The sequence below is a fragment of the Ictalurus furcatus genome, chromosome 24, assembly GCF_023375685.1.
Source record: "Ictalurus furcatus strain D&B chromosome 24, Billie_1.0, whole genome shotgun sequence".
Lineage (NCBI taxonomy): Eukaryota > Metazoa > Chordata > Actinopteri > Siluriformes > Ictaluridae > Ictalurus > Ictalurus furcatus.
In genome coordinates, this window is record NC_071278.1 from 17,838,793 (window position 1) to 17,860,044 (window position 21,252).

Below are 21,252 nucleotides of genomic sequence, written 5' to 3' on the forward strand. Positions count from 1 at the left end.
TGATTATGAGTAGATGTGCATGAGTAAATTGAGCTCAAAAACCTAGTTTTTATATTTGGCTAATGTATCACTAATGTAAATTAGTTCTTAATTTGCCTTTGAAGTAGCACTGAGAATCTTCTCAAGAGGATTAAATTTAACATTAAAATACCTGTAGACTGTAGACATGGTAATGTCAGTGAAAACCTGTTCTTAATTACTGAAACTGTTCAACGGAAGGGCAAAATTAGACACAAGTTCTGTTTTGCATATGTTCATTTGTGCAGCACATGGATAAAATTTATTCCTATCATTTTATTGGACTGATATTGGATTCTAACTCTGAGTGCTTGTTGTGTTTTGTTTTTTTTTGTTTTTTTTTTTTAAATGCATCTGGAGGTTTTACTTTATTGTCCTACAAGAGTAAAATAATGAACTAGCAAAAGAATGCGGAGCGAAAAACTTGAGTGAGGGAGGATGAGAGAGGGAAAGAAAATGACTGCTCACGTTCACAGGCTTACTTTTCTTTCTTCTCCGAAAGGCAGATATGGTATTACACGGCCTTCGCCAGCGACCGCAGAGTGACAAAATCTGTGCGGTGTCATTAGGAAAGAAAAAGAGGGAGAGAGCGAGGGATGCTGGTGGAAGATGGAGGAGTGCATCTGGAGCTGATAAGCTCTGCTGGGAACCATATGATTGTGGTAGTGAAGGAGGAGGCGGTGGATTTGTGCTGGTGAATGCGCTGTCTGTTGCGCACTCGTCCCCTCCCAGTCTCCCTCCCTTTAACAAAGAGCGAGCACAAAGGCAGGAGTGTTTCCCTCCGTGATCCCTCTCTTCATGCCATCTTTCATCATTGGGTAGCTGTGTGTATTATTCTATAGCGAACACTTCCCATTAATATAAAACCTCATCTGACAAAAGTATGTAGAGCTGGTGAAGTGTGGCTTGAAGATTAAAACTGTTGGCTACTGCTGGAAGATGGAGGCAGTGTTTTTTTTTTTCTTTCTTTTTTTCTTCTCGCTGCCATTTAAATTCAGCAGCAAGGCAGGAACGTGCTGTGAGATTGTGTTTTTATTGAACCTGTCAGTTTGAATTTTACTGGATCTTGACTTCACTGAAGAGAGCCTCACTGAAGAGAGCTGCAATGTGAAATGGACCATTTGACTCAACTTCAAATTTCAATGAGCGAATAAGTAAAAAAAAAAATAATAATAATAATATGGCACCGCTGAGGTAGCACAAACTAAGGTACATTTGTGCTAGGTGATGTAAACGTTTCTGCTTAAGTAGTCTAGCTTTAGGCTTTTTAACAACTGTTCTAACTCTTCAACTATCAGAAAGGCAGCTACATATTCTATGATCCCATATGCCCAAGGAATAGACTGTAATCTAGGGCCTAATTCCCCATTTGGCAGGATCAGGAAGTCCTTATACCAGGGCAAATTGAGCTAATCCCAGTAGCGCAGTCGCTGCATGTGCACGGCACTGAACCTCATGTTTATTGAGATTTCAAGTAAATCTATGGAGTTAGACGCACTGTTCCGCTAGTTAAGATGAGGGGGCAGATAGGGTTTAATGCTCGCCTCTCCATATGGTGTGAATATTCAGGCTTTTCATCCTTCAGCATCTCTTCCATGTTTATGATTTTGAAGAGTTCATATGAGTTGTCACACTTATCTGTGGAGTGAACAAACCATCTAGATTTATGTGATGGCAGTAATGTAAAAAGCACACAGCATCTGTTTATAACTTGTTTATAAAAACTGAACCAAAGTGACTACTACTTGCAGATAATGTCTGAGCATATGGTAATATCTCATATGGCCACCCTGAATATGAAGGATATGAAGGTGATTTGTAAAATGAGAACTGGGGAAAAATAGTTTGTTTGTTTGTTTCTTTGTTTTGAGAATATTAATTTCTCATTTTTCAATTTATAGCCTGGAATTTCCATAAAGGTTATTAACTAGGAATGGCAACAACATTACACTTAAGTAAACGCACTAATGTATTCTTATGCAGAAAATTGGGTAAGAACAGAATAAAACCTTATTTAAAGAGTGAAATAAATGAAAATGATTAAGTTTCCACACTTGTACTTATACGTAAATACTTACATGCGTTTGAAATGTGAATGTAAATGCTTTTAATTGAAATTAGAAGTAACTTTAATGTATAACAAACGATGGGATCACTTTACATTAAAGTTCTCTTAACTCATGAACAGCACATGCATGAACCACTGTTTGTGGCTGTTAACTGGATTCAGAACTGTAGCAAAACAGCAACTTCGAATATTACCATCTGGAGGCCAGACTTCAGTAGGTTATTCAGTAGTAACATTTAGTAACGCATTGTAATTGAATTATTACTAATTTATGTGGATTGATTTTTGGACATGGATTAAATAAGAGGTCAATGCAGGTGTCATTAACATTTCATTAACATTTAACCAAACATGAATTAATAAATGTTAGTTTACTTTGCTAACATTGATTCTGGTGAAAGAATGCTGAGGTTCATGGTTTGTTAATGCTAACTAATACAGTAAATAATGCTAGATGAGGGAAGATTAATATATGTAATAATACATATTATATAATATAATATCTAATATCTAATAATAATTACCTTAATGATGGGTTGTGGTATGTGGATATTTTAAATATAGTAAATATAAGTAAAACTGCACTTTTTGGATTGGTGACTTGGGAAAAGGAAAGGAAAAAGATTTCAGACCTGATGGTTGAGATCTGAAACGAGTTAAAATTTGGAATTATATGAATGAAATTTAGGGTTGGTGCGATATGTATAATGTGACGCCAGTGCTGCCGTGACCAGCGGTGACGGGCCACTCCGTCACAAGTGTGGGGGGTTTTGTCATGAAATTGTAAAGTAAGAGTACAAGTATTAAATTTCAATACTAAAGAGTTTTAAACACTCAGATACAGTATAATTCCGCTAAAATGATATTTAAATATGGTAAGTACGTACAGTTATTTAAGTCCTTTTTACCTCTGATGTTGGCTAGTATTTGATTTTTTTTTTCTTTCATTTTCTGTTAGATCAAGCCAAGATCAGACCTACAGATGTATGGATGTTTAAACTGTAATTAATCTGGCTCTAGCCAGTGATTCTGATATTAGCTTTGGGTCCTCAGAGCAGAAAGCACATTGCTAAAGCGGAGGCTTGTGGTAGGGCTGGAGGCCGGAGTTGGCCGAGCCTGACTCCACTGAGAGGAGGTTTTAGGTTACAATACTTCATTAAGTCTTTGATTAATGGCTTCATAGCAGAGTTATTACCCTCTTGTTGTGGTGACCTGGGCTTGTGTTCATTAGTCCAGTAATGAAGCTGCAGGCTGAGGGAGCGTGTCCCTGACACATGACTACAGCAGATCGACTAGAGAGTTTATGAAAGTTTAGAGAGAGAGAAAGATAGACTGTCAGAGCAAAAGGCAGACTGTAAGGAGGAGGGTTCAGAGGTTAGGCCCGAGGCCGTTGTTGAAATGGTGTTTAGGTGCCGCAGTGCCCTGCTGTCACTCAGCATTAACGCTTTACTGATCACTAATCGCAGAGCGTAAACAAGCATTTCAACATATCCACTAATCAGAGCGGTCACAGTGGTGTAGAGAAGAGTTACAGAAAAGCGTTTTATTAAGTGAAATGTTGCCCTGGTGTTTACTGATTAGAGAAAAGTCAGTACAGGTTCTGTGTGTCTGAAACATTATGAAGGTTGCCTACTCAGCCTGTAATCAGCCAATGGAAGGCATGGCTTCAGTCATGTCCAAATTGAATATTGGCATGGAGGGATTTCTTCATTTGGCCATCTTAATGGGTTATGAATTTTTTTCTAAGCAAGTCCTTGCATCATTCCGTGTCCTGCATATCCCATAATCTTGTGCGTCAGTTCCGGTTCCGTAGTCGGAGCGGAGAACGTCGGTACTGGAAAACTTTGGCGCGGTCTACAGAGAGCAGTTTGTGTGCAAATATATCGGAAGTTTGTTTTCACTTAAGATTTTATTTCTGGTAATTGTAACAATAAACTGCTGGTGAAATTAGTTTCATGAAGGGTGCTTCTTTGATTCGTCACTAGACAGAACTCTTAAAAACCTTATAAAGGTGGGTCTTCCTTTGGAAAAGGTTTCAAGTAGAACTCCCTCGGGAAGCTAGAAGCTGTAGTTATCCAAAGAAACCTTCGACCCTCATGTGTTCTTTTGGTTCGTTATTTTGGGGAGGAACCCTACAACGCTATTTCACTATCGAGGGGGTTCCAAGGAGCACATTTTCTAAAACTGTCCAGTGTAAAATTAGAACCCTAAAGAATTCTTTGGGTTTTGTGTGGAACTATACAAGACTAATTTTTTTGGAAGGATTCCAACAGAACCTCTCTAGGAAAATTGAACCATTGAGGGTTCACTTTTCAACCCTTTTTTTTTTTTTTTGGAGAATACCCTCTTAGAGCCTATAAGGGTTCCCCCACAGAAATAAAACAAAGAATCATTTTGAGTTCAACATTTACATTTTTTTCTCTATATTGAAATTCTACATCAAAGCATTTTGTTTTGGAAAAGGTTCCAAGTAGTACCGCTTTGGCCATGCTTCTCACGCCACTGCCTGCTGCCTATGGTGCTGTAATAGAAACCTTTGTTCTCATAACTATCCAAGCATCCATTGGGGAACCATTTTTTCTAAAAGCATAGAGTCTTAGAAAAAGGTTCAATGCAGAAGCCTACAGGTTTCAGTGGTTTGGTCCTCTGGAGGAACCCTACAGGTTTACATTTGAAAACTACTCCAGTTGTTTGCAGGTAGCTACTGAAGCTGCATTCTAAGACACTGACTCATTAGACAGCAGAAGGATCAAGGATGCAAGCCTAGCCAGCTAATATTGATTATGCTAATATATGTTCTGCTATTATTTCCACTAATATGCATAAATTCACAATATCGTAATTATCACTATATGTTCTATATGATATTTTTTATAATATAATAAAATAGTAGAGTCTGAACATCAACACTTGTCTTATTATACTCCAGCTTTAAACAGTTTTGCTCTGGGTGTCCTGTGTGCACATTTTGATGGCCAATGCTTCAACTTTATTTTTACCCCTCCAGCATGGTTTATTTTAAGTCCATTTTAAAATGCCGCCTCACATCTGAGGCTGCTCTCAAGTCTTTGGAAGCCGTATTTTTTCAAAAGGGAGAAAAGGAACGAAGAAAAAGAAAAAGCATGTTTTCTTTTTACTCTGGTTTGTTTTCCAGTCACTTTAAAATGAACTCTGGTTGCATGACTTGGCGGCCGCAGCTGGTGCGGTGAAACAGGGAGACAGCAGATGACTGCAGAGCGCTAAGAAAACAAACCGGTCGCACTTCAGTCTAAGCGCAGACCCGCTTTCGCTGAAGTGGGGAGGAAATAATTCTCCCGTGGAGCTAATTGACAAAAAAACAGAGCAAAGCGACGCAGGTTTGAGCGAAACTGTTGTTTAGCCTGGTGATTCTTGTTGAGGGAATCCGTGTGAATGTATGAAAGCATAAGCTCACTTTTCATTTGTCGGGCATTCATGAGGAACGGAAAACCCAATAAAAGTGAAGACAGAGGGGAAGTTCAAGGCCAAGGCTGTCACAACAAAAGCCACGTTTCTCGCTCCACTGCCCGCTGCTTATGGTGCTGTAATATAAATCTTCTGTGCCCACAATCCCCTCCATTGTTGCGTTCTTCACCTAAAACCCACCGTTGCACGTGATCTTTAGAGTGAACTCATCAGCATCATGCCCCCTCTCTTTCTATCTTTCTTTCTCATTCACTCTCTATCTTGTCTTAATTATCCTGTCCTCTGTTCTGCTTCCAAGTCTCCTGTGGTGTCTGTGGGCTTCGCCCGTTTCCATCCTAATCTGCTGGTGGGTGGCACGTACTCGGGGCAGATCGTCCTCTGGGACAACCGCAGCCACCGGAGAACCCCAGTCCAGAGAACGCCGCTCTCTGCAGCTGCACATACTGTAAGACAACGCCTAAAGTATTATCCTCACACTCTCAGGCTGACTTTTGCTAGAATTAAATGCTAACACAATGTGTACTTTAATTCAAGAAGGAGACTTTTTAGCCTGAAATTCGATTTTTCATCTTAGTCAGAGTCAGTGAGACCTGTCTAACTCCATGCCGTGCAGTACACAAAGCACAGGACAGAGGTAGAGCCCACAGAGGTGCGTGGGCCCCATTGTGCCGTGCTGTCACACTCATGGCCCCTGAGTGCCATACGTGCTGAAGGTTTAAACTCCTGAGCCCTCAATAATGAAAGCCTATGTCTCGACCTCAAACTCAACGAGCCGTCGGTTCTCTCAAAGAGCCCATTGTGGGCCAACAACGAAAATTAATTTGACAGCAATAACGACATAATGGATTCATGCAATCATGTGTATTTGTACACTTGTGCATGCTAGTGCCACGTTTAAGTAAAGAACTGCTGCACGCATCCGTTATCTTACCATCGAGCAGCGCAGTGTGTTTGTGTTTGTGTAATGGGACAAAAGAAGAGCATTCCCATATAGAAGTATGCATTATAGAACAAGTTATTATGTATTTTAATATATTTCCATGTGGTTTGAACCTCTTGTATGTTTTTTGTTACTAATGTAGCATCCAGTGTACTGTGTAAATGTGGTGGGAACTCAGAATGCCAACAACTTGATCACAGTGTCCACAGATGGCCGGATGTGCTCCTGGAGCCTGGATATGCTCTCCCAACCACAGGTAAGTACTGATTCAGGCCCGTGTTTTACTCTTTTCACCAACTTAAACCCCTCTGTAGCTGGATTTGGATCGATGAGAGAATCTGTGAGCTTTCACAATCTTCTCTCTCACTGTGAGAACTGACCTTTAAGCTTTAGAATTTCTACCAACGCTGTGCAATCTGCGTCCAAATTACAGAAAAGGCTTGAAGTCCCTGTGAAGTGCCTTGAAACGCACAGCATTATTCGATGTGTTGATGTAATTTCAACTGAAACAGGAAGTCAGGGCGGGACATATCGAGTGGCTCCTCAGCCTTTTTAAATAGCCACAAGTATTTAGCTTACCTCACAGTCTGGGCTAAGTCGTACTTGACAGTTAGTACCATGGATTTTTATAATGTTGGGGGTGGGACACTTCAGATTCTAGAGGATTTGATTGGACAGAAAATCTGATGAGAAGCTGAAGTGTAGAATGATGTCATCGCAGTTGTTGATCCGTATTGGTGGTAGAGCAAGACTGTACATTTTGAATGCATAGAGATCTTCCAAATGCGAATTTTTCTCATTGTTTTGGAGCACACTAGCTTATAGATCACCTTAAGGCTAAGATATTACTATTAAGATTAGGTATTGTATTTAAACGATTATAGGAGCTCTATCTTTAAGATCTTGTCATAAATCAAAATTGTAGTTTTGTGGCTTTTAGTATGAATATCTTCTCTCATAATCAGTTTTCATGTCTACTATTGAGCAGCAACTACACAGCTGTTAGACATAAATGGAGTACCTCATCGAAAGCCTTCATAAAAATTGAAAAACATAACCAAAAATGTAGATAAACTCTAATAACCCTGTTTTTTTTTTTTTTTTTACAAAGATCACATTTTGTTTTTTAGGAACATTAACACATTACTGAAAGGTTTCAACAGCTAAAAAAGAGCTTCATTATGCCTTCTTGGCCTCCACGAAACCCGGTCATATATCTGCTCAGCTAACTGCAGCATCGCAACCCCTGCAAGTTGGAGATGCTAATAAGTGTTTTTTCATTGAATTGTAATGCATTGTATTTCAATTAATATTGCAGCTGAACACGCAGACACATAAACGTATGAGAAAACAGCTTCTTGATATTAGAGTTGAACAAAACACTAGCATTAATATAAATAAGTTCAAAAGCCTAGTATACTCCAGCACTATAATTTAAAAAGTGCAGTTTGGCATATCCAGTGCCACTGTTTCAGGCCAAATCCCAAATGTCCTCCTATAGAATATATATTCTCACTACATATGATTATAGATATATTGGCATTGTAGAAGCTACACAGAGCCACAGTATTTAGCCACAGTAAAGCCATAACTTGCAGTCTGTTTTCACTTAAGTATCGTCAAAACTTGGCTCCATTTGGGCGTACTCACTTGTGTGATTACTATAGGCATTTTACTAATCGATTAAGTTAATTCTACTAATCTACACATTAATCTGTTACGTTAGTTACTTGATCAGTTGTACGTGAGCCCATCAGTCATTTCAAATGTGTTGGCTGATTGGGAAAAAAAAAAAAATCCTTACTGAAGTCAAAGCATTATCACAAGTTGTAATATTGTTTGAGCAGCAATAATCTCAAAGTAATAAACAGACATGCTAGTTTATCATCCTGGGTAGTTTCCTGAGGCTGGTTTGTATGTTGCAGGAGAGCATGGAACTGGTCTATAATAAGTCAAAACCAGTAGCAGTGACTGGGATGGCCTTCCCTGCAGGAGATGTCAATAATTTTGTGGTGGGCAGTGAAGAGGGGACTGTGTACACCGCCTCCAGACATGGCAGGTTAGTGGAACACACACGGTGGCAACTTAAAAAATGTAAAAAGTTTACACACACAAAAAAAATGCTATCTTCGCGTGTAAAAAATAAAAAAAAATATCTTGAATATATGCAAATTCAAATATTTAATAATATAATTTCTCTTTATATTCTGTAATAGTTCTCGTTATTAGTTTGTTGTATAAACAAAATATGAGTAATATGGTCATATATTTGTTATATAATGATCATAATTAATAAGATAAGATATATTGCTAAGATGATAATGAGACATATTAGATACATTTTCCATTATTCAATGCAAATGAAGTGTAAACTGTTCTGGGAAAAGCTCCTGGTTAGAGTATTAATTCTCTAACACCTGTAGCTTATTCAGCAAAAAATGGTGGCTATGTTGTGCTGGGGAGCATTTATTATTGCTCACATTGTTTGGGTCCACTTGTCCCGTTAGAGGAAAGCGTCAATGCAAAACAATACAAAGTTAACCAAAGATCACCTTTATCCTGCGATGAAACATTTCTATCCTGATGTGAGTAGTCTCCTCCAGGATGACTCCACCCCCAGCCATAGGACACAAGGGCTCACTGAATCATTTGAAACCCCTCTGTAATTAAGTGGCTACTAATCCACATTTAAACACGTATACAGTATATGCAAAGGGCACACATACCCTATGTGCATACACACTGTATTCACACATTACACTTTGTACTGAATGCAGTGCTGTGTTGGCTTGCAGTAAAGCTGGTATCTGTGAGATGTTTGAGGGTCATCAGGGACCAGTGACTGGCATCAGCTGTCACAGTGCTGTGGGCCCAGTAGACTTCTCCCACCTGTTCGTCACCTCATCTTTTGACTGGACTGTCAAACTCTGGAGCACAAAGGTAAGAAGAGGAACATGTGAAATATGAAAAATGAATAAGTTAATGGTAAGGCTAGCAAATCCTGGGGCCTGGGGCGCAGAAATGTAGGAATGTCCCCAAGAACTTCAATGGGCAATGTATAGCAATGTCTCAGGAAATTCCCCTAAAGATCACCATCTCATTATCATGTATATAACTTTTATGAGTTGAAAAGAAGGAAAGAAAAAGTCATCGGAAAGACGAGGTAAGAGCTAACCTCCATCTGCTCCACGGGGACTCGTGAGACTCTGATGGTGTACCTGCTTTTGTTTGTCAGGACATGTTGCAGTACAATGGCTAGTAAAGTTTATATTCTATTAAACAGAAATGTAATACCTGATAACTTCGCAATTAAGGATTATACATTCTAGTTTGTAAATTAGAGTTTGTAATTGAGCTTTTTCCATGGTTAAAGGAGCATGTTGAATTCTATAGCCCTCTGCAGCCTGCTAGGCATATTGCAATTGCAGTAAATACATTGACAAGCTTCGTCTTTTTCCCTAAACGACAACACCCTCTCTATGGAAACTACATATGCAACATGAGTTCCCTTTTAAGGAAAAGGGGCAAGGCTGAACAGTTTTGTTCTGGCTGGGAGCGGAGCTCATTTCCAGGCTGGAAACATGACAGAAGCCTGAAATGAAGAAAATCACCAGATCAATCTCTAATCAATGTGGAGAAGCATAGATTTGATAAGGTCTCTTTAAAAATAGATGCTTTCTACAGGTAAATATGACAAGCCCCACTTTTAAACATGAGATATTACTCTTTAAGATATTACTGTACACTGTGTCCGAAAGGGGGAAGAGAGGGATGGTGGAAGGAGGTGGAAGATTGAGAACAGGATTCATCCTGCATCCTTTCTTAGTGGGTAGATGTTGAGGAAGATTGAGAGAAAGAGAAAAAAGGCTAAGAGTAGAGTAAGGAACAAAGGGAAGGAAAAGAGAATAATTTGGAGTGAGGTCAGCTGTGGAAATCACAATACGAGCAGAGCTGAGCTGAGACTTTAGTTTGCAGTTCAGCTGCATCAATCATTTAGTATGTGTCTATAATACTCGTTATTATAATAACCAAAATATACTGTACTTATTTAAAATTGGATCTTTGCAGTCACTGCAACTAGACTTGGCCATAAAATATACTGTACCTTTTGATTTTTGACACGTGAAAACATTCCAGAGATATTCGGGATGCGTAGATGTTGTTTTTTCAGACCCAGGGTGGGTTTCGGGGTGGAATTCCCTTCGCCTTTGAGGACAGCCGCAGGAATGCTGGCCTGCCTCCCAGGCCTGTGTGCCCACGTCTTGGGCCACTTACTATTTGTTTATCTAAGGCCACCTGAACACAGTGCGTCTGTCTGCAGAGTCACGTTTGAGTCATTTCCTCATGCTGATGTGCAAAGAGGGCGACTCATTAAAAAAAAATATATTAAAAATCATTTGGGAACCAAACTGATTGTTTGTGTTGAGGAATTGGGTCAGTTCCTGGCAGGTTCCTAGATTATTCAAGAACATTATCCACAAGTAATTGGCTTCATACTCCACTTTCCTCAGTCTCGTTGTTGAATAACCAATGGAGTCCTCTCCTTTTGGCATTACTACCTTTTATTAATGCCCTCATAAAGGATAAGAGAGAAAATGAGAGCGCTTCTCACCAGCCTGCCGTTCTCTGGCTGGGAAACGTTCACAGTGGCCTGATTTGAACTGATGTCCCACTGTGGCCGTGGCACAGAAGCTACTAATGATTATTCTGTCTGTGGAGCATTCCTCAGCCAGAGCTCTGATGGAGACGGCATGTTTGCTTAGAGGCATAACTATTAGAAATAGCTCTACAAAACCTCCAGCGCAAAGAAGATATTATAGGTTAAGAAGGGCAATATAAGTAAAACTACTTCATGAGGTGAATGTTTAAAGAGTTGTATAGTTTAGAGGATGGGATTGATCAAACATTCTGCAGGAGAGGGTGGGATTGGTCAAACTTTCTTTGAGAGAGAGTGGGATTGGTCAAATTTTCCCTGAGAGAGAGTGGGATTGGTCAAATTTTCCCTGAGAGAGAGTGGGATTGGTCAAACTTTCTTTGAGAGAGGGTGGGATTGGTCAAACTTTCTTTGAGAGAGAGTGGGATTGGTCAAACTTTCTATGGGAGAGGGTGGGATTGGTCAAACTTTCTATGAGAGAGGTGGGACTGGTCAAACTGATTAAAAAGAAGTCTCTCACACACCTCTAGTGTATGTTAACAGTGGAAACAATGGTAAGAGTTCAAAAGTTTGCATCTTCCTTTTCGAATATGGTATAAATATTTTGTTATAACCTGTATGCCCATGATCTGTCTTTATAACTACCTCTTTTGTATTCCCAATGGGGTGTGCAAACTTTTTCACTTAGCTGTATGTATTACTTAGTTAGGAAAGCTAAAGTCTGGAGATTGATCTGGGCAGGCGTGACTGCATCACTGCTGGCGCCTACAGGATTTGGCTGTGGTGATGTGGATTAGATCCGGTTAAATGTTTTTTTGAAGGTGGTTTGCTCATATTGCTTGTGGCATACAGCAGTGCTGTGCTGGTATTCTTATCCATCTGTCATTTTTACTACTTTTATTAAAATTGGATGTAGCTCAGACTAGCCATATCTGTGCAGCTCCGTGTCTATGACTTTGAATGTGGTGATATTTGGCGAATAAAATAAGCTTGGATCTGGGTGAAAAACATGAATTACTAACTTACTAACTTACTCTAGGTATTTATTGTGCTTTTAACAACATGCATTGTCACAAAGAATCTTAACAAAAACCCAAGTCTAGACCTTTAATTAGCAAGCCAAATGTGGCAGTGGCAGGTTTTTTTGGAGGCAAAATCTCTTGGAAAGTTTCTGTGAACTCCAAATGACATAATTCCAGCAGTAAGGTGAATAGTACATGTGCTAAGTGCAGTAAAGATGTAGAAAAGCATTAGTTTGTAAATGTTGCCATTATTGTAATAGCTGTTGACAAAAGTTGTGTCTCAAATCATCCTTGCACTTATTTACAATGTACAACTCTATAAGAATCATAAGCTCAGGTTACTATCTGTGTGGAGTTTTGCATGTTCTCTGCCAGTAGGTGGGTAGCATCTGCTATGCTGAAATGGTTGGCCCTAGGGTGTGAATGAGTGTGTGAACGTATGTGTGTGTGCGCATCATACCCTTGCATCCCATCTAGTGTGTATTCATGCCTCGTATCCAAAGATCCCAGGATGGGCTCCAGATTCGCCCCTAACCCTAACCTAAACCCTGAGTCCATACTTGCTGGAGATGATTGAGATACTGAAAATGATCTAGAAGATAAGCATGTACAGCACGCTGTTAGATGGACTGAGCGCTTATTTAAATGCAAACACAAAATGTTTTGTAGGGAAATTACATGAAAAATATAATAATCTATCGTTCATCAGTCTGTAGTTGGACAAGTCTCCTGAAATCAGCTCAGAAAGTTGTGCACACACAGCCAACATACCAATCAAGGCAGCCATATTGTATGTGTATTTGCATAGCTAAAAGTATAATGCTGACCTAAGGGCGGATTTATAATTTTGTGTCTATGAATTAGTAATCTTGCAGATGTTCATTCATTCTTCATGGTCATGGTGGATCCAGAGCCTATCCCAGGAACACTGGGTGCAAGGCAGGTATACAAGATGGATGGCACACCAGTCTATTACAGGGCCCAGTATGTAAAAAGAACAAAACAAAATAATAAAATAAAACAAAATAAATGAAATCTTGCGCTTCACTGTAATAGAAAACAGACAGAAGATGCTAGTAGAGAGAAGTATTGAATGTATATTTTATGTATAATTTAGTTGTATACACTGTACACTGTAAATTATATTGCTGTAATTTACAGCAATAATCCACAAAAATTGATCACATTTATTCGTGCGAGCCTTCCCGATAATTCTTCTTCCTTCCAATAATTCACTGCCACTACTGATTTTGTCTTCTTCTTTTTTTAGATGGAGTTTTTTTTTTAAAGCCTTTAACATTGCAATGCTTATAACAACCGATCCTTGAACTGCTCCATTTTGTTTTTGCGTTCTGGTTTGGGTCAAGTGTTTGTTTGGATCTTGGCCCGACCCCAGCACTATGTGATACACTGCCGCTTGTCAACCATTCGACCTTGGCTTGATTCACAGCACCACAGAGTTTGCGTTTTTGGAGGTGTCCATGTTTGCTTCTCTGCGAGCTAAGTCTCGCCGCATGTGCATCTTTGTAGAAGTAGGTTGAAGGTTGAAACAGTTTGCATGGATGCACCGAACCCCACCCCTCTGTGAAGGGGTTCATTATTGTGTTGTGGTCTGGGAGCTGAGCGAGACACTGACTGCATTCCTCCTACCCAACTGTCTGCCCTGTACCTGTTCGGCATGCATGTGGCCATCTTCAGGAATTCTCTCAACCTCTCTCTCTCTCTCTCTCTCTCTCTCTCTCTCTCTCTGTCTCTCTCTCTGTCTTATCTTTTCCCTTGTTTTCATTCTGTTTTCTTTTTGTCTTTTCCCTAGACAGCTGTTACGCTAAGGTTACAGTACACCTTTGGAGAGACTTTCATCTCATGTTTTTATGACACTGCGTGAGTGTGCAGAGGTTTTAATTAGCCCATTCCCAGACAGCCCCAAGGCTGCAGCAGCGCCACTGAGTCTACTCTCATTTTCTCTCTGTCTCTCTCTCTCTTACTCTCTGTCTCTCTCTCCCTCCTGAAACCTTCACATTTCTGTCTTTTTTTTTTTTTTTCCCCCTGCACTGCTTTTCTCTTTTCTCTCTGTCTGTCCTTCTTTCCCGCCCTCTCTTTATTCTCTTTCTCCTCCTCCTCCTCCCAGCACAACAAGCCGCTGTACTCCTTTGAGGACAATGCTGACTATGTGTACGATGTCATGTGGTCTCCAGTGCATCCCGGGCTCTTCGCTGCAGTGGACGGGATGGGCCGTCTCGATCTGTGGAACCTAAATAATGACACTGAGGTGAGGCCCCCCATGCACACACACACACACACACACACACACACACACACACATACATACACATACACCCGTACACACACACACACACACACAAATTTTGCACTCACACTTAGCAGCTCTGGGCTATCCCTGCCTAAGTTCCAGGCCACACCACTAACACCCTCTGTATAGACACACACACACACACACACACAAACACACACACACATTGTATGCTAGGCCAGAGCCAGATCAAAACATCAACAGCCTCCTCTCTGTGTGGGTGTCTTTCCACAGGCTGCCCTTAAATCAGCCCTCTGACGGCTCATGCCAAGCACGCACTCACACACACACACACACACACACACACACACACACACACACACACACACACACACACAGTAAAATCACTCCGATGTGTGTGTGGATTTCTTTCTCCCCAGTGATCCAGAGTCTCTAATTTCCCATGGGCAGCAGCCCAGCTCAGTGGTTTAATCTGGTCCTCTGGGGTCACTGTGCTTTAAGACGTCCAACAACTGCACTAAACGTCTGATCCATTCAGCCACTGATCCCCATCACTGCAGTCATATGAGACTGTTTCTGCTTGGTGTTTATCCTCGTCTGCCACACGTGGTTGAACTCATTAATGCCTTGTTAATTACACAATTACTTGAATCAGGTGTGTTGGAGCAGAACATGCTGGACTGAGGTTTTTGCATCTTGACACACTTTGTAAAAAATTGAAAAGCATACAGTATAATGAGGTGTATGTAACAGCACTTAAAGCTACATTACTAAGAATTTTAATGAAAAAATGATGACCTCATTATTGACTTATGGAAGAAATCAAACATTATGCGAGCTGAGGCGAAACAGTAGCATGGGAATTCGTGAGGAAGGCTATTCGTTTTTTATTCCTGCTTCCCAGTGGACAAGTATATGTTTACCTGAAAAAGACAACAAGCCTAATTCTTCTTCTACACTGTAAAAACGTTTCAGGTGGTTAAACTTAGAAACGACAGTTCACCTGCTGCCTTAAAAAACGTGAGTAAATTCAACCTGAAGATCACCTTTGTTTCAACTCGAAAAGTTACGCTGTACAAGTCAAGACTATGGATTCTTTTAAGTTTTAAATTTTTTTTAAAAACAACATTTTTTTTGGATTTTTAATTGTTTATTGCAGAGTGGGGTGCACAGTGGCTTAATGGTTAGCACGTTTGCCTCACACCTCCAAGGATGGGGCTTCGACTCCCGCCTCTGCTCTGTGTGCGTGGAGTTTGCATGTTCTCCCCATGCTTACTTGGAGTACTCCATTGTCGGCTGATTGGCATTTCCAAAATTGTCCATAGTGTATGAATGAGTGTGTGTGTGTGTGTGTGTGATTGTGCCCTGCGATGAGTTGGCACCGCGTTCAGGGTGTTTCCCACCTCACCCTTGTATGTTTAAACTTAACACAGTTCACAGTGGTGCTACACACCTCAAAAGTTATAACTTTAGCACAAACTACTCATTCTGAATCTCACTTCCTGCTGCGCTACAGGTAGGTCGATTAATGAGCATGCACAGGAGACAGACAATATTTAGAACCAGGAACATGCAGGTAAACACTGACGAACTACTCAGTCCAGTGCAAACCTGTCATATAACTCTCCTACTTACTATACACGGTCACCTTACATGTAAACATGTCTAGCCAGAATGAAACAATAACAGTTATGTGCAGTTCAGCGACACAACACCACATCTCATAGTTGAAACATAGACCAGCGGGTTGCTGACTATTCGGTGAAGGTGCAAACATGATGTGCTACATTAAAACTGTGCTGGAAGAGGATAATGATCATATAGATGTTCTAGACCACATATTGGATATCACTGTTGATATGATGAACTTTTCTGTCAGGAGACGTTTATTTAACATTTATAGAAATCTTTGTTAGTCAAGAGGCGGCTGTGGCTCAGTTGGTAGAGCGGATTGTCCACTAATCGTAGGGTTGGCGGTTCGATTCCCGGCCCACATGACTCCACATACCGAAGTATCCTTGCGAAAGACACTGAACACCGAGTTGCTCCCGATGGCGAGTTAGCGCCTTGCGTGGCAGCTCTGCTACCATTGGTGTGTGAGTGTGTGTGTGAATAGGTGAATGAGACACAGTGGATAAAAGGGCTATATAAGTGCAGACCATTTACCATTAGTCAGTTTTCCACCGCAGTCTTCAGGACAGAGATCTTTGTGCTTTCTGGTTTCTTAGTAATATAACAAGCTGCATTTTTTTTTTGGTCTTATTAACTTCAAAAGAAAGCAAATGGAGAGGTGGTGACATAACATAAGTGACAACTAGAACTGACTTGTCTCTCAGATGTTCCACAACGTTAAATGTAACTATGATATGTTAAAAGGATTATGTGTCGTTCTTTAATGAATTAAATATTGTAACCGCTGGCAAATTGAGGTGGTGCTATAGGTAGGGTGACCGTGCGTCCTGTATTTCCCAGACATGTCCTCTTTTTCAGACCTTAAAAAAGCGTCCGGCCGGGATTTCTAAATTTGAGAAAATGTCCGTGATTTGGCTTTAGTTTCATTATGATGTGCTTATGGTCTAATACTACATCATGTGCGCATGTTCGCATTGCTTTAACCCCAATCTGTAATTCCTGCCTTCTCGCACACCAATTTGTCGATTATAAAATGCTTGCTGCAAACACTGGCCAAATTCCTGCCTCTCAACCATTAGCCTACCCTCAGTGAACATGCGAAGGTGAACAGTTGCTTGACAGTAGCAGCAAATGACAACTGTCCTGCGTCTAAACAATGCCCATGGTCATGTAAGGTCATTTTAAATTTCATGTTCATAAATCTGGTAGAAAATTAGTTTGCGTCACTCTTGCCTTCTTTTACTAGCTCTGTGTTTGGACTGGATTCTGTAAGATGCTTTAAATAAAAGTGTCTGCCAGATATGGGCAGTAAATGTCTCTGGATCAGGATGTGTGCTGTATTGTGTGTGCAGGTGCCCACAGCCAGCGTGACCATCGAGGGTGCTCCAGCTCTTAACCGGGTGCGTTGGGCTTCAGGAGGCAAGGAGGTGGCTGTAGGAGACTCGGAGGGCCGACTCTGGATCTACGACGTTGGAGAGGTGGGCTGTATATGTGGCTCTAAGAATGGGTCCAATCAGTTATTAAGCTAACCCTGCAGTCACGTTACTATAAATTACAAGCTTGGGGTTCCTCATCTGTTATTTGATCATGGGGTGATAGTGATGTGGGATGATAGTGATCTCAGTGATGCCATAATGGCTTGGGGATTAGAAATGACTAAATTGTGGAAAAATGGAGAAAGAAATAAAAACTGAAATTTGAACCTATTCATCTGCCAGAAATTCTACTATTTCTATACTCTACTAATTTACACTATACTAAATAAAAATAGGCCATATTCACAGCCTCAACTGCAAGTGTGTTATTTTGAGTTGTGGACTGTGATAAAAATACGTGTATGCCCATGTGACTATAGTTTGGAGAATAAGATTAATTCATAACTTAATCCGTAGAAAAATGTGGCACTCGAGATGAGCATCCCGGATTAAGATTCCTCCAGTGTCTTCTGTACTGAAAAAACCTTTTGTGGACTTTAAAGGGATGACACTTTTAATTAATTGTGTACTTATGTATTGGCTGTAAATTGCATTCCATAGTTATTTTTTTTTGTTTGTTTTTTTTTTCCAATGTTATAGCCCAGAAACATGAATTTCAAACTGTCAGACAGTGGCACTGGAGTTACTGCTTAATTTTTCAGTATCGCACAACAAAAATGGATCAGAAGGTCAGAATTGTGCATCACTGAGTCACGCCTCTGTTTTAAGCAAACCCTTACATGCACAAATAACCAAAAAAAAAAAAAAAACGCATTAGGTCTGAATACTGATGTTTGCAATTTCAGTATTAAATCAACTCTGAATACGGCACTAAAATAATTCATTCTTCAGTATGCAACAGTGGTTTCAGTGGTTACATATTTATTACTAAGTTCTTATAGTTATTAGCCTTTTTGACTGGTTACTCAAATTAAAATGCACTTAATCTAAACCTCAGTAGCAAAAAATAAACCAAGTTGGCCTATAAATTAAATCAGCTTGTGCCTAATGTGTTCTATCAGTGGGAATAAAGGTGTGTGGCCCCAGTAAATATCCAAAATATTATTGTACACATTTAAATAATGAAGCGTGTGCGTGTGCGTGTGTGTGTTTGTGTGGTGCATTTGATGTTTAGATGTCAAGTGTCAAAGTTTAAAAGGTCTAAGCATGCAATATATTTTATTGTGTTTCATGTTTTCCACAAATCAGCTTGAGTAAAGTCATTAGTTCTCATTCAGCTGTCACTGTACCTCTGAAGCGAAAGGGGGCAAACCACTAGCCGTGCATTAAACCATCTCTGCTCGCTACGAGAGGATTTTGCATTAAAGGCCTTGCATGTTTACCAACCTCTTGGGCCGGCCGGGCTTGTTTGGGTTCCACCGCTTTTCTGTACCCACTATTTTAAAAACAGCCTCCACATGACCTAACCACCACCACAGAGCAGCGAGCCGCCACGACTCCCGTGTTTTCTGTCTCTTTTCAGAGTCTGGGATTTGCCTTGTGTGTGGGGTTCGACTAATTTTAGCCCTGCGTCGTGTGGTAATTGGAGAGTGTGCTGGTCGGGCGTGTGGTCTCTCAGGCTTGATGATAATGGTGGGTCATCAATAAACTGACTGAAGCTGAAGGGTTTTATGTTGCAACAGAGTGGGGGCTTATTTACCAGAAGCTTTTCAAAAAGACTGGAGGAAAAAAAAGTCTGCAACATGGCCTACGACGTGAAGAGAGACAACAGCAGGGGCACTGGAGGACTTTCAGCCTTCTACTTCCGAGAACTGCTCAGGTCTTTTTGTATTGTCTTTAGGCCTGGGTGCTTAATATTTGCTTTGGATCATGATGATATATTATTCTGCTTCAGTATTTAATTCTGCATTCACACAGCATTCGACAAGTTATGAGAATTAATGTACGTTATCCAGAGATCTATGGTGTCGTTGTGGCGTTTCCTATTCGACCCCGTGCAATGGCAACATCTGAAAACTATGCTTTTCTGCTTTTTCAGTTCAAAGCAGCAGTCAGATCATTAATTAATAAAATCGGACTGGCGGAAAAGACGTGCATTTGTTACTGGTAGGGGTTTCATTCGTGAGCATCGGTCTTGTAAGCCAATCGGGAAAAAGCTGGTGGAACTGTGGTCTCTTTGGAAGGTACACAAGTAGAGGTCACGACAGAATTCGCCTTGTTTTCTAAGCTGTCTTGTCCACTGACCTACATTAGGTTTTTTTTGTCTCTCCGCCTGTTGGTAGCTCTAATTATTTAAAATAATGCCGTTTTTCTGTTAAGCTCGCAAAGGTCAAGTCCTTATGATTTCTAACGTTATAATAATTCTAATGAGGAACACCTCGTGCTGTGCTATTTTAAAACTAAAAAAAAAAAAAAAAAGGTTAGATTTGGTCTTTGGTTTAGATGTAGCCATCATCTCCTCCCACCTCTCTATTCCTGCTTAATTACAGCCTACAGATCGCTCGCTCTCTCCCTCGGCCTGGGTGGCAGGCGGCCGTCTCTTCTCATCTGACTTTCCCAGCAGAATGTGATGGCACAACCTAATCAATCTGCCTCATGATCCCCATCTCCATTCACCATAAATATTCAGAAAAACAAGTCCTTACTGTTCTTTTCCACAATCACAATGCACACTTTTTTTCCCCTCTCCAGTGTAATATCAGCATTATTCCTGATGAGTCATGTAAGGTCTGTGCTGGTGGTTGGAAGGATTTTAATGTAGGAGTACTGAAGTTCTCTGTATGGCCCACAGCTGGCATCGGCACACAGCGAGGACTGGACTCGCTTTGCCCGCACGCTGGTGGAGATCCGTGCCAACCGAGCTGATGGTGAGGAGGAAGGCCCTGTGGAATTGGCATCCTAGAAAAAAAGCCACCTCGACGCATCACACCGATACTGTCCTAAATCCACGTTCAGCCCACCGCCGTTCACCTCGGCTCAGCTCATCACAGTTTTATTCTAGAAAACACTATAATTAGCATAACCTTGCTTTTTGTAATTTAATTGTGCAAAAGTCTACCATTTGCATTCACTTTGCCATTGTTTAATTATTTATAGATCTGTTTCAGACCAATCCAAGGCCTAGCATGGCCAGTTGATGACTGATGTGAAGACGAATGGTCGCTATGCTGCTATAAGGGTTCTTAGTGAAGGCCAAAGAGGTTCCTTTGCACCCTCTGATATTTGCAATGCTTGTGTTGTGTGTTCGTATGCGTGCATCATTTTTGTATTTATCTCCTGCATGAAGTACAGTAATGGAGTGTGTCTTAAGCAATTGTCTAAACTAAAGTCATTGATAACTGCTGAACAGGTCAAACGTAAGAGGTATTTTGTCAGGTGATGACAGTGTGATGGTTATTTCACATTTTATCTCTCACCGTGCTGATGGAAAACTCTGAGTCTAATGTTAAGTGTGGGATATATGTTCAGTGATTACAGGCAATGTCATGCTTCAAGGTAAGAAAATAAAATGATACATGCTTTCAACAGCAGCACCTCTTTTTTTCATTCCCTCTTTTTTTCTGAGCTCCTGCTTCACTGCCACAGACTGGTACGGAGACTGTCGGAGTTCTGCGACCGACTCAAACCCACACATTTTTTCCTATTACTCATGAATAAGATCCCAAGATACTTAAACTCCTCTGCCAGGTGCAAGGTCTCTTGAAGGGAGCAACTCTTTCCAGGAGAGAACCATGGCCTGCAGGACAGAGACCCCAGGGCAGACCCA

The 21,252-nt window shown here is 40.6% G+C and overlaps 1 protein-coding gene across 1 annotated transcript in view; it reads left to right on the plus strand.

Annotated features, from left to right (window-relative positions):
• LOC128600355 (cytoplasmic dynein 1 intermediate chain 1) overlaps nucleotides 1-21,046 on the plus strand; it is a 61,243-nt gene extending 40,197 nt beyond the window's left edge. The window contains exons 11-17 of the mRNA XM_053612758.1: nucleotides 5,829-5,975; nucleotides 6,613-6,726; nucleotides 8,396-8,529; nucleotides 9,266-9,410; nucleotides 14,275-14,415; nucleotides 17,403-17,528; nucleotides 20,278-21,046. Of these exons, the coding sequence (XP_053468733.1) occupies nucleotides 5,829-5,975; nucleotides 6,613-6,726; nucleotides 8,396-8,529; nucleotides 9,266-9,410; nucleotides 14,275-14,415; nucleotides 17,403-17,528; nucleotides 20,278-20,388 (918 nt within the window). The 3' untranslated portion in view covers nucleotides 20,389-21,046. The remainder of the gene's footprint in view (nucleotides 1-5,828; nucleotides 5,976-6,612; nucleotides 6,727-8,395; nucleotides 8,530-9,265; nucleotides 9,411-14,274; nucleotides 14,416-17,402; nucleotides 17,529-20,277) is intronic.
• Nucleotides 21,047-21,252: the final 206 nt, after the last annotated feature.